This window comes from Xenopus tropicalis, chromosome 3 (genome assembly GCF_000004195.4).
Source record: "Xenopus tropicalis strain Nigerian chromosome 3, UCB_Xtro_10.0, whole genome shotgun sequence".
In the NCBI taxonomy this organism is placed as follows: domain Eukaryota; kingdom Metazoa; phylum Chordata; class Amphibia; order Anura; family Pipidae; genus Xenopus; species Xenopus tropicalis.
The window spans coordinates 44,969,660-44,982,571 of NC_030679.2; the positions used below are offsets into that span (position 1 = coordinate 44,969,660).

Here is a 12,912-nt window from a genome sequence, read left to right on the forward strand (position 1 = left end):
TTTAGTTACAGGGGGTCATGAAAATGTATCATTATCACCCCCTCGTCCCCCTAAAGTGGTACGGTGTGACCCCCCTGAAACAAAATGGTACAGTCCAACCCCCCAGACAAAATGATAGAGTCCAACCCCCCCTCCAACAAAATAGTACAGTCCAACCCCCCCTCCAACAAAATGGTATGGTCCAACCCCCCCTCCAACAAAATGGTACGGTCCAACCCCCCCTCCAATAAAATGGTACAGTCAGACACCCCCCCAAAAAATGGTATGGTCCGACCCCCCCCCTCCAATAAATGGTACGGTGCGATCCCCCCCTCAAATAAAATGGTACGGTCCGATCCCCCCTCCAATAAAATGGTACAGTCTGACCCCCCCTCCATTAAAATGGTAGGGTCTGACCCCCCCTCCAACAAAATGGTACGTCCTGACCCCCCCCTCCAACAAAATGGTACAGTCCAACCCCCCTGCCAACAAAATGGTACTGCCTGACCCCCCCCTCCAATAAAATGGTACGATCCAAACCCCCCTCCACCAGAATGGTATGGTCCAACCCCCCCTCCAAAAAAAATGGTACGGTCCGACCCCCCTCCAATAAAATGGTACGGTCCGACCCCCCCCTCCAATAAAATGGTACGGTCCGACCATCCCTCCAATAAAATGGTACGGTCCTGACCCCCCCCCCCTCCAATAAAATGGTACGGTCCAACACCCCCCTCCAACCAAATGGTACGGTCCAACACCCCCCTCCAATCAAATGGTACGGTCCAACACCCCCCTGCAACCAAGTGGTACGGTCCAACCCCCCTGCCAACAAAATGGTACTGCCTGACCCCCCCCTCCAATAAAATGGTACGGTCCAACCCCTTCCCCCGTCCACAAAATTGGTACGGTCTGATCTTTAGTTACAGGGGCTGTCATTAAACCGTATGATTATGTTGGGTTGAAAAACCCAACCTACTGTTCTTCGACTTCATCTTATTCTTCCGCTTCTTCTTCTTCTTAGCGCCCCACCATTTATATTGGTTTGATGCCAGGGTGAGTGTGGAGGGGAAAGTAAAGTGAATGACAGTGAACTGCTAACGATCCGATCTTTAGTTACAGGGGGTCATGAAAATGTATCATTATCACCCCCTCGTCCCCCTAAAGTGGTACGGTGTGACCCCCCCTGAAACAAAAAGGGACAGTCCAACCCCCCAGACAAAATGATAGAGTCCAACCCCCCCTCCAACAAAATGGTACAGTCCAACCCCCCCTCCAACAAAATGGTATGGTCCAACCCCCCCTCCAACAAAATGGTACGGTCCAACCCCCCCTCCAATAAAATGGTACAGTCAGACACCCCCCCAAAAAATGGTATGGTCCGACCCCACCCTCCAATAAATGGTACGGTGCGATCCCCCCCTCAAATAAAATGGTACGGTCCGATCCCCCCTCCAATAAAATGGTACAGTCTGACCCCCCCTCCATTAAAATGGTAGGGTCTGACCCCCCCCTCCAACAAAATGGTACGTCCTGACCCCCCCTCCAACAAAATGGTACAGTCCAACCCCCCTGCCAACAAAATGGTACTGCCTGACCCCCCCTCCAATAAAATGGTACGATCCAAACCCCCCTCCACCAGAATGGTATGGCCCAACCCCCCCTCCAAAAAAAAATGGTACGGTCCGACCCCCCCTCCAATAAAATGGTACGGTCCGACCATCCCTCCAATAAAATGGTACGGTCCTGACCCCCCCTCCAATAAAATGGTACGGTCCAACACCCCCCTCCAACCAAATGGTACGGTCCAACACCCCCCTCCAATCAAATGGTACGGTCCAACACCCCCCTGCAACCAAGTGGTACGGTCCAACCCCCCTGCCAACAAAATGGTACTGCCTGACCCCCCCCTCCAATAAAATGGTACGGTCCAACCCCTTCCCCCGTCCACAAAATTGGTACGGTCTGATCTTTAGTTACAGGGGCTGTCATTAAACCGTATGATTATGTTGGGTTGAAAAACCCAAGCTACTGTTCTTCGACTTCATCTTATTCTTCCGCTTCTTCTTCTTCTTAGCGCCCCCCATTTTTATTGGTTTGATGCCAGGGTGAGTGTGGTAGGGAAAGTAAAGTGAATGTCAGTGAACTGCTAACGATCCGATCTTTAGTTACAGGGGGTCATGAAAATGTATCATTATCACCCCCTCGTCCCCCTAAACCCCCCGGACAAAATGGTAGAGTCCAACAACCCCCTCCAACAAAATGGTACAGTCCAACCCCCCCTCCAACAAAATGGTACAGTCAGACACCCCCCCAAAAAAATGGTACGGTCCGACCCCCCCACAAAAAATGGTATGGTCCGACCCCCCCTCCAATAAATGGTACAGTCCGATCCCCCCCTCCAATAAAATGGTACAGTCCGATCCCCCCCTCCAATAAAATGGTACAGTCCAATCCCCCCCCTCAAATAAAATGGTACAGTCCGATCCCCCCCTCAAATAAAATGGTACGGTCCGATCCCCCCTCCAATAAAATGGTATAGTCTGACCCCCCCCTCCATTAAAATGGTAAGGTCTGATCCCCCTCCATTAAAATGGTAGGGTCCGACCCCCCCCCTCCAACAAAATGGTACAGTCCAACCCCCCTGCCAACAAAATGGTACTGCCTGACCCCCCCCCTCCAATAAAATGGTACGGTCTGATCTTTAGTTACAGGGGCTGTCATGAAACCTATCATTATGTTAGGTTGAAAAACCCAACATAATCTACTCTACTTCAGCTTATTCTTCCACTTTTTCTTCTTCTTCTTCTTTGCGCCCCCAATTTTCTAAACGCTGCTCCTCCTACTGTTTTAGGGGTACAACATCCAAACTCTCCACACTTCTTCACCCTATAGCGGAGCAGGTTGCTTGTGCTTTTCTAAGTGATCCCGGCCCTCGTCTTTTTGTGGCGCCGCTCCCAACACCCCAATTTTCCCATTGACTTTGAGAGCAAAGATTTTCAAACTGGTGCCACACTTACAGCTTTGAAGCTACATCCCCCAAACTTCAATAACATAATAGTGGGGTCACTCTGAATGAAACAGCGACATTTGTTGGATGACCCCAAAGTGGGAGGGGCCAACAACCATTGTCATCCATTGGCTTTTATGGGGAAATTGAAACTGCTGCCAATCTTACAGCTTTGAGGCTACACCAATAAAATGGTACGGTCCGACCCCCCCCTCCAATAAAATGGTACGGTCCGACGCCCCCAAATAAAATGGTACGGTCCGACCATCCCTCCAATAAAATGGTATGTCCTGACCCCCCCCCTCCAATAAAATGGTACGGTCCAACACCCCCCTCCAACCAAATGGTACGGTCCAACCCCCCTACCAACAAAATGGTACTGCCTGACCCCCCCCTCCAATAAAATGGTACGGTCCAACCCCTTCCCCCGTCCACAAAATTGGTACGGTCTGATGTTTAGTTACAGGGGCTGTCATTAAACTGTATGATTATGTTGGGTTGAAAAACCCAACCTACTGTTCTTCGACTTCATCTTATTCTTCCGCTTCTTCTTAGCGCCCCACCATTTATATTGGTTTGATGCCAGGGTGAGTGTGGAGGGGAAAGTAAAGTGAATGACAGTGAACTGCTAACGATCCGATCTTTAGTTACAGGGGGTCATGAAAATGTATCATTATCACCCCCTCGTCCCCCTAAAGTGGTACGGTGTGACCCCCCCTGAAACAAAAAGGGACAGTCCAACCCCCCCTCCAACAAAATGGTACAGTCCAACCCCCCCTCCAACAAAATGGTATGGTCCAACCCCCCCTCCAACAAAATGGTACGGTCCAACCCCCCCTCCAACAAAATGGTACGGTCCAACCCCCCCTCCAATAAAATGGTACAGTCAGACACTCCCCCAAAAAATGGTATGGTCCGACCCCCCCCCTCCAATAAATGGTACGGTGCGATCCCCCCCTCAAATAAAATGGTACGGTCCAATCCCCCCTCCAATAAATGGTACAGTCCGATCCCCCCCTCCAATAAAATGGTACAGTCTGACCCCCCCTCCATTAAAATGGTAGGGTCCAACCCCCCTGCCAACAAAATGGTACTGCCTGACCCCCCCCTCCAATAAAATGGTACGGTCTGATCTTTAGTTACAGGGGCTGTCATGAAACCTATCATTATGTTGGGTTGAAAAACCCAACATAATCTACTCTACTTCAGCTTATTCTTCCACTTTTTCTTCTTCTTCTTCTTTGCGCCCCCCATTTTCTAAACGCTGCTCCTCCTACTGTTTTAGGGGTACAACATCCAAACTCTCCACACTTCTTCGCCCTATAGCGGAGCAGGTTGCTTGTGCTTTTCTAAGTGATCCCGCCCCTCGTCTTTTTTTGGCGCCGCTCCCCAATTTTCCCATTGACTTTGACAGCAAAGATTTTCAAACTGCTGCCACACTTACAGCTTTGAAGCTACATCCCCCAAACTTCAATAACATAATAGTGGGGTCACTCCGAATGAAACAGCAACATTTGTTGGATGACCCCAAAGTGGGAGGGGCCAACAACCATTGTCATCCATTGACTTTTATGGGGAAATTGAAACTGCTGCCAATCTTACAGCTTTGAGGCTACACTCCCCAAACTTCAATCACATAGTCATGGGGTCAGCCTGAATAAAAATATGATGACTGTTGGATGCCCAAAAGTGGGCAGAGCAGTGAACAGCCAATCAGGTTTTACCTATTGACTTGGCCTGCTCCAACCTGCTGCCATTCTCACAGTAATAACACCAGGTTCCCAAAACTTTGCAGAGTAAGGCACAAGGTAACTGTGGTTTTAGTTTTGAAAAAGTAGACAGAGCCACCAACAGCCAATCACATTTCACCTATTTACTTTCAATGCTAAAGTGTGAAATGCTCTCACCAAACTTTGCAAAGTTGGTCACTGGGGTAGTCTAGTTCAAAAATAGGAAAAGTGGGTTGGGCCACTAACAGCCAATCAGATTTCATCCATTGAATTTTATTGGTTTAAATTTAAAATGCTGCCATTCTCACACTATTTATGCCAGGGTGCCCACTGTTTGTCACTGGGTGACTTCGACTCGAGGTTAGAAAAAGTGGGCACCCACCAACCACCAATCACGATTTACCATTTGACTTTTATTGGTTTAACTTTAAACTGCTGCAATTCTTTAACTATTAATCCTCGGGTCCCTAAACTTAGCAGAGTTAGTCACTGGGTAACTGCAGTTCCAGGTTAAAAAATGTGGGCGGAGCTACCAACCGCCAATCAGATGTCACTTGTTGACTTTCAGTGGGGAAATCTAAATTGCTGCTATTCAGACACTATTAAAACCAGGGTCCCCAAATTTTACACAGTGTTTTTTACTATATAACTGTGGCCCAAGGTTAGAAAAAGTGGGCAGAGCCAGGTAGAGAGATCAGATTTCATTCAGTGACTTCAAGTTTTTCAACCCAACATGAAGTTTGTTCTCAAACTTCCCTTTCTAGTTGATAATATTGTTTTTTCAATAATAATATGCAAAATAAATGTGAATAAAACATATACTAATAATAAATATCATAACATATGTTAATGTTGTTATACATAATAATAATTTTATTTTTTTCTGTACTATACACAAATAACTCTTTCCATATCCATAGTTACCGACATATGTTGCCTAACTCATAATTAACTATAGTATAAAGTCATTCAAAGTGGTTTATCACAGTCAGCCTAAGACTAACTGCCAGTTGAGTGTAGGTAAGACTTTATATAAGAAACAGCCTATTTCAATAAACAAGTATTTTGTAAATTGTTAGGGTGCTGATATGCCAGCCAGACACTTATCACATTAGTTGACCTTGCCTATTTCAAAACCATGTGTACATGGGATGTTGTATGAGCTCATCGTTTTCCCTTATAGTAATCCAACATCTGATATCATCTGCCTATGTATGTTTTTCATGACTAGAGTTTTTGGGTTCATAAACACATACGTCATGCAATGTTCTTGTGAAAAGCAAGTTCTGTTAATGGTTAACAGAGGTGCAGATAAGTTGGGTGGTACTTACAATGGTGTGTATATATATATTAGCTATCCTCCAGCTGTTTTCAGATACTCAGAGTCTGATATCATTACAGGTGCAATTAAGTGAAGCTACAAGGCAAACATGAAACTTCTCATTAACCTACTCCTACTGGCATTCTTGCTTTGCAGCTTTGCAGGTATTGTAAATTACAGTTGTTTTTTTTAATACTAAATATTGTTAATTTGTTCTCTAAAAAGAGTGATGTTTTGAGAAGACAGGTAGTTTCTGATAATCTTGCTTTAACCAAACCCTTAGACCATGGATCTTTAAATCACACAGCATTATGTTTTGTTTTGTTTTATAATTATTATTTTTTGGAGTTATTATAATTTATAAATATAAAACTATAGCCCAAAACATTGAAAGGTGGTTTCATACACCTTTACTAACCTTGTTTAGTTGATAAAAAATCATTCTTCTGCAGCCTCCATTCTAATGACCTTACTATTATATCTACTGTGTTTAAATTTCTAAGCTTTCTCACTGGAGTTCCAATAATTTTAAAGACAACCACCCAAATTAAAGTTACGGTCAAGGGACTCCTTGCCCCTAAACACACATGAGTCAGAAGCTTTCTGTTTTCTGCATAAACATGAGATAAGATATGTAAAAAAAAATGTCAGTCTTATTTAAGAGCATTTTATATATAAGAAATTAAATTGTCAACGTGTATTCACGCGTTCTTACAATATTAATTTTGAATTCTACTATTAATTACGTTGTTTTTCATAATGTACTCTTTAAGGTACATGTTTTTGATTTCTTACCATCAAGTTACATATGTGCATTTTATTTTTAATTACAGGATATATAAAAGCTGTTCCAGAATCTACTAATGGACGAGAGGTAAAAACTACCATGCATGGCACCATCTGTACTAAATGACTTGATCTGTATATATAAAACACGTAAAAATATACATACGCAAAGAAAAAAAAAATTTAGGCTGTATATACATAAATATATACAAGAATATAAATAATTGTTGGAAAGGACTAAGGGGGTAATGTAATAAAAGGCACTAAGTTTGCCAAGGTGCAGTAACCTATAGCAATGGTCATCTGTTTAAAAGCATACATCTTATTGGTTGCTATGGGTTACTGTACCTGGGCAAACTTAGTGCCTTTTATTAGTTATGGGGGTGTAAATGTGTAAGCTTGTGTGCCACATGAAGACCCTTAATTGTCCTACACTGTCTATTGATGTACTAAATATAGTTCCCCAGTAACAATGTGACCTAGTAGTAAGACCATGTTGCACTTACCTTTAATTCAGTAGCTCAAGTGAAAATAGCAAAGAAGCAAAGAAATCGCTAGTGCTGGTGTTGACCAGCTGCTAGAATCACCCATATGTCTGTGTTTGGTCTAACCTACATTCTGGAGCTGGCTAGTTCAACAATAACAATATACTCAACACTACAGCATGAGTTAGACCAAGCTCTTGTGAACTCTTTCTTTGCTTCATAGAAATTTAAATGAAAAATAGTATATGCAAATATAAAAATCAAACAAAAAATAATATGAAACTTTTCATAGTATTTTAGCATTATTGTAATACATCATTGTATTTCCTCCTTTAGCTGATATAATTCATAGGTATATTGGCTAGGGAGTTAGAAAACTGGTGATGATAATCCTAAAATACAATTATCTTGCAGCCTAAATGTGAATCCTATATGGTAAATGGCTGCCCAAGAATTCGAAGCCCAGTGTGTGGAAGTGACAACAATTCCTACGAGAACGAATGCCTTCTCTGCTCAGAAAACCTGTAAGTAAAATGCTAAAATGTTTATATAATGTGCATATAGAGAATTTAAATCTGTCCAGAATGCCTGGAACATGGGGTTTCCCGGATAAGGGATCTTTTCGTCATTGGGATCATAATACCTTAGGTCTACTTAAAATCTTTTAAAGATTAAATAGGATTTTGTCGCCAATATGGATTCATACAGCTTAGTTACCATGAAGTACAAGGTCCTGTTATTATTACAAACAGAAAGGAAACCATTTTTAAAATTTGAATTATTTTATTAAAATGGAGTCAAAGGAGATGGCTTTCCCTTAATCTGGAGCTTCCTGGATAATGGGGTGCTGGATAATGGATCCCATACCTGTACTTCCAAAGAAAAAATTTGGCAGGAGATGAAGGAACCTGTGGAACATTTCTTGTATTCTATGTATCAGAGCCTTGGCTGTAAAGGGCAATAGTACAAGGGAGCAGAGCAGCTGTGTAAACTGTGCCTCATTGGAATGGGTATTAAGCAGAGTTGGGCCAAAAAGGTACTGCCACTCATGGTAAGTACCTCTTGCACCTGTTCCCTCTTTCCACCCTCCCCTCATTGCCTGTCCGCCGGCTTGCCTGCCAAAATGCCCCCTCACATTGCTACTTCACCACCAACTCACGAGAGAACTCTGTGACAGCACACACATTCCCTCAGCTTGTGCCTACCCCTACTCCTGGTACTTATCTCCAATAAAAGAAGTAATGATTTGGATTTCTAATTCCATTTACCTTGAATTTATGTATTTTGAATTATACATGTAAGTATTTTAGACATGGAAATGATCACTTATTTAATATCCCAGCCATTCTTAATAGACACTGGCAATATACTGAAAATTGAAATCACTGTATTAATAATTCAAGTTACTTTCTGAGTAGGAAAAAACGTTCTCAGTAACAGTATTTAGGGAAGAATTTACCTTTTGAGGCTTGTGGAACTACCCTGCTGTTACATATCTTTGTGTGGGTAAAATTCTTGGGTTATGTGATTGAGGTTTAATGTATTAGATTTGCTTTCTTTAAAAATAGTATTATTCATGGGGTGCGTATACTTATTTATTTTGTAGCAATGCCACAAAAGAATGTTTTGTGGGCAAAATTAATTTACAATATATATTTAATTTCCTTACATAAAAACAGTCTTGACTCCAAGCAAGACAAAAATCTAATGCATTTCATAGACACACTGGTGCCTTGTCAAACATCAAAAGTTTTGGAATGCACTGTGGAACTGGCAGCAAATGCCACTAATATGATCTTTGTACAGCTTACACCATTTCCTAAAATTGGCATTGGCTGCAAGTTTGTCTTTCATCAAACACAGTGCATCATTAGACCTTGTTTCAAATATTTTCCTATGGGAATCATGCAGCTGACTAAGGTTTAAGGTTTAATAATTACTGATATGCTAATACTTTACTAGCTTATCTTGGGGACTGGAAGTACAAAAGCAGTCTTTTAGTTAGATTGGATTTCTTTCTTTTTTTTTTTTTTTTTTAGCTCTCCTTTTGCGTCTTTGTTAAAATAAAAAATGAGAAAGGGGGACATTTATCAGAAAATAAGGGCCTTACTCTAATGGGCACATTTACTAATCCACAAACATCCGAAAAGCGTTCGAATGCGTTTTTTCATAATGATCGGTATTTTGCGATTTTTTTCTCGTAAATTGTCGCGACTTTTTCGTAGCCATTACGACTTTTTTATAAATTGTTGCAACTTTTTCGTAGCGTTATGACTTGAACGAATTGTCGTGACTTTTTCGTAGCCGTTGCGCCGAGTACGAAAGTTTCGGATTCATTCAAGCTTCAGTATCATGACTTTCCTTGGGCCAGGTTGGAGCCGCAGAGTGCCATTGAGCCCTATGGGAGACTTTCCTTGGGCCAGGTTGGAGTTGTGGAGTGCCATTGAGTCCTATGGGAGACTTTCCTTGGGCCAGGTTGGAGCTGCAGAGTGCCATTGAGCCCTATGGGAGACTTTCCTTGGGCCAGGTTGGAGCTGCAGAGTGCCATTGAGCCCTATGGGAGACTTTCCTTGGGCCAGGTTGGAGCTGCAGAGTGCCATTGAGCCCTATGGGAGACTTTCCTTGGGCCAGGTTGGAGCTGCAGAGTGCCATTGAGCCCTATGGGAGACTTTCCTTGGGCCGGGTTGGAGCTGCAGAGTGCCATTGAGCCCTATGGGAGACTTTCCTTGGGCCGGGTTGGAGCTGCAGAGTGCCATTGAGCCCTATGGGAGACTTTCCTTGGGCCAGGTTGGAGCTGCAGAGTGCCATTGAGCCCTATGGGAGACTTTCCTTGGGCCAGGTTGGAGCTGCAGAGTGCCATTGAGCCCTATGGGAGACTTTCCTTGGGCCAGGTTGGAGCTGCAGAGTGCCATTGAGCCCTATGAGAGACTTTCCTTGGGCCAGGTTGGAGCTGCAGAGTGCCATTGAGTCCTATGAGAGGCTTCCAAAATCATGCAAAGTCAGAAAGTTTTGCCCGCCGTTTACGAGCGCTCAATACGAAAAAGTCACGACAATATACGAGCAAATCGTAATGGCTACGAAAAAGTCGTGACAATTCGCACAAGTCGTAGCGGCTACGAAAAAGTCGCGACAAAAGTGGCAAAATGTTTGTTTCCAATCCGAATTTTTCCCATTCGGATTCATGAATTAGTAAATGTGCCCCTAAGAAACTGACATTTGTAAACTACTTAAAAGAGAAGCTCATGTTCAAAATAACTTCTAGTTTGATGTAGAGCAATAGTGTTTTGGCAATTACTGGAAGGTCATTACCCATAGACTCGATTTTATTCAAATAATTCTACATTTTAAAACATATTTCATTTTTCTCTGTAATAATAAAACAGTACCTTGCGCTTGATCCCAGCTAACATGTATTGAATCCTACTGAATGCAAAACAATCCTGTTGTTTTTAATTAATATTTAAATGATATTGTAGTAGACTTAAAGTATGGAGATCCAAATTACAGAAAGACCCCTTTATTCAGAAAAGTTGCTTGTGTTTTATCAGCTTCTTTTTCTGCACTCTTGTTTTCTTAGAATAGTGAAGAAGTGGCTTTGCTGTGCAATATGTCATTTATTTCATTAACAGCTCTATAAAAATTTGCAATACAAAAAAAATGTATCCAGAGAGAAAACTTTGTTTGCAGCGGGCATGAGTTAGAGGCAGATCATCAGTCCCAGGTACTTTGTGTATGCTATGTTACAAAGCCATGTTTATTTTGGACTACAGGTTGCCAAGACTTTCTATGAGAAAATCAGCACATGGCTCATATTAAACATAATTTAACAATGTTTGCAAATTTGTTAGTGGCAAAAAGTACCTTCAACCAACAGCTTTGTTCTTTTTTTACTTATAGGAAGAGGAACATTCATCTTCGTGTCATCAGAGATGGAAGCTGTTAAGCAGTGTTTTCCTCATCACTAAAGACAAACCTTGATGCATCTCCCAGCTCTATGCTTTGCTATCCATACAATTTGCCTTGATGAGCACCAAATAAAATTTTCCTATCAGCATATAGTACAGTAGATGAAAATGTAGTTTTACAAACGGTAACATCCTGAATGGAAAAAAAATTTCCCTAAAATCATTTTGCATACAGTGTAATAATATGCAGTTTATAATATTACCAGGCATGTATTCTGCCTCGCCATAGAAGCAGCCATGAATCAGAGAGGGTATGAAGGCAGCAGTGCAGGAGAGGAACTGTTCTAACTTGACGAGATAAGAAATTCAGTTGTCTTTCACAAATAAGGCAACACATATTCACATAGAAACAACATGTTTCCTAGATTTATTTTTCATGATGAAACATAGATATAGCCCAGAAGCAAGAATTGGAACATTGTTAGAGTAAACACACCATCAATACCAGAAAGCTAACAGGATCCAAAATGTGCCGACTGAATATATACATGAATGTACTAGCATGAAGACTGAAGTCAATCAAAACAAATTAACTATTAATAAAACTATCTGATTTGAATGAGTAAATGGGTCCTGGACTGAATGCTCAAGTCATACAATACATAGAAATGACAGATCCAACTAGGTTAAGGCAAAGGAGACCCTGACAGCTAAGTAGCCCAGCAACCTGTATAATCCAGATGTATTTCATTCAATAAATAAAAATGCTAATTTCATTCCAATGAGCATGGATTCTATAGAAGACATTACCAATTTTTAATTCCCCCCTTGACTAAATCAACAAATACTTGCATATAAGGTCTGCTCCAGTCTGTCCCATGTAATGTAAAGACAATGAGCAGAATAGGTGCAAATAATGTAACCAACTGAGAACAACAGTCAACATGACTTACTAGACCTGAAGAAAACATTGTTATTTTTTGCCCCTTTTTGCTCCCTTTTTGTCTGTAAAGGCCAAAGAAAGGTTCCTAGAATCAATGGTCCATATAAATTTCTCCTTTTAAACTTATTAAATGTCCCTGTGTTCACAATGTCATAAAACATTGCAGGACACATTCCCATTGCCAAGGAGTAGTCATGTCAATTCCAGGCATTCCTTGATACCTTGACTTCCATGACAGTGGCATTGCCCAGCCCATGTCAACTAACCACTCGGACTTCACCACCCCACTATGCCCTCTAAAACAAGACCACACAAATGTAGGGAGGGAGGGTGTACTGCCTAAGCAAATTTTTGAGCCTAGCTGGCATCACTATGGCAATTTACAAAACAGCCAATGAAACCCAAAGCGAGAATGGGCTTAAGCAACCTCCAGCTCAGTCATGCCCCTACTTTCCTAATCTTGACTGTGGCTCTTTGGGTACTGGATGCACAGAACTCAGTGCTAAAGTCTTGCACATGGGCCGTGCACTTTGCAGGCTTTCAATCCAAACAATGACTTCTGGTTTAAACAGGAGGCCAGCAAGCCATTGCTGACCCCGTGCATTTATATCAGCATTGGTAATGATCATTAGCGGCATTAAGACATCTAATAATTATAAGCACAGATGGGCAGGAGTATATTTAAATACATAGTAGAACCCCCCATTATATGTTTTTCAGGGAACCAGAAAAATGACATGCAGTCAAAAATAGAAT

General features: G+C 42.0%; 1 protein-coding gene across 1 annotated transcript; it reads left to right on the forward strand.

Annotated features, from left to right (window-relative positions):
- Positions 1–6,082: 6,082 nt before the first annotated feature.
- LOC100494927 (serine protease inhibitor Kazal-type 1) lies at positions 6,083–11,840 on the forward strand. Its single transcript, XM_002939811.3, has 4 exons — positions 6,083–6,201; positions 6,871–6,911; positions 7,723–7,832; positions 11,206–11,840. Exons 1-4 carry the CDS (start codon positions 6,147–6,149, stop codon positions 11,249–11,251), a joined length of 252 nt encoding a protein of 83 aa, XP_002939857.1. The 5' UTR covers positions 6,083–6,146; the 3' UTR covers positions 11,252–11,840.
- Positions 11,841–12,912: the final 1,072 nt, after the last annotated feature.

Excerpts from the sequence above, each read along its gene's own strand:
- LOC100494927 (XM_002939811.3), top strand. The coding sequence starts at position 6,147 with ATGAAACTTCTCATTAACCTACTCCTACTGGCATTCTTGCTTTGCAGC. Across the intron at positions 6,912-7,722 it reads AATCTACTAATGGACGAGAG|CCTAAATGTGAATCCTATAT; the intron begins GTAAAAACTACC and ends ATTATCTTGCAG. Across the intron at positions 7,833-11,205 it reads CTTCTCTGCTCAGAAAACCT|GAAGAGGAACATTCATCTTC; the intron begins GTAAGTAAAATG and ends TTTTACTTATAG.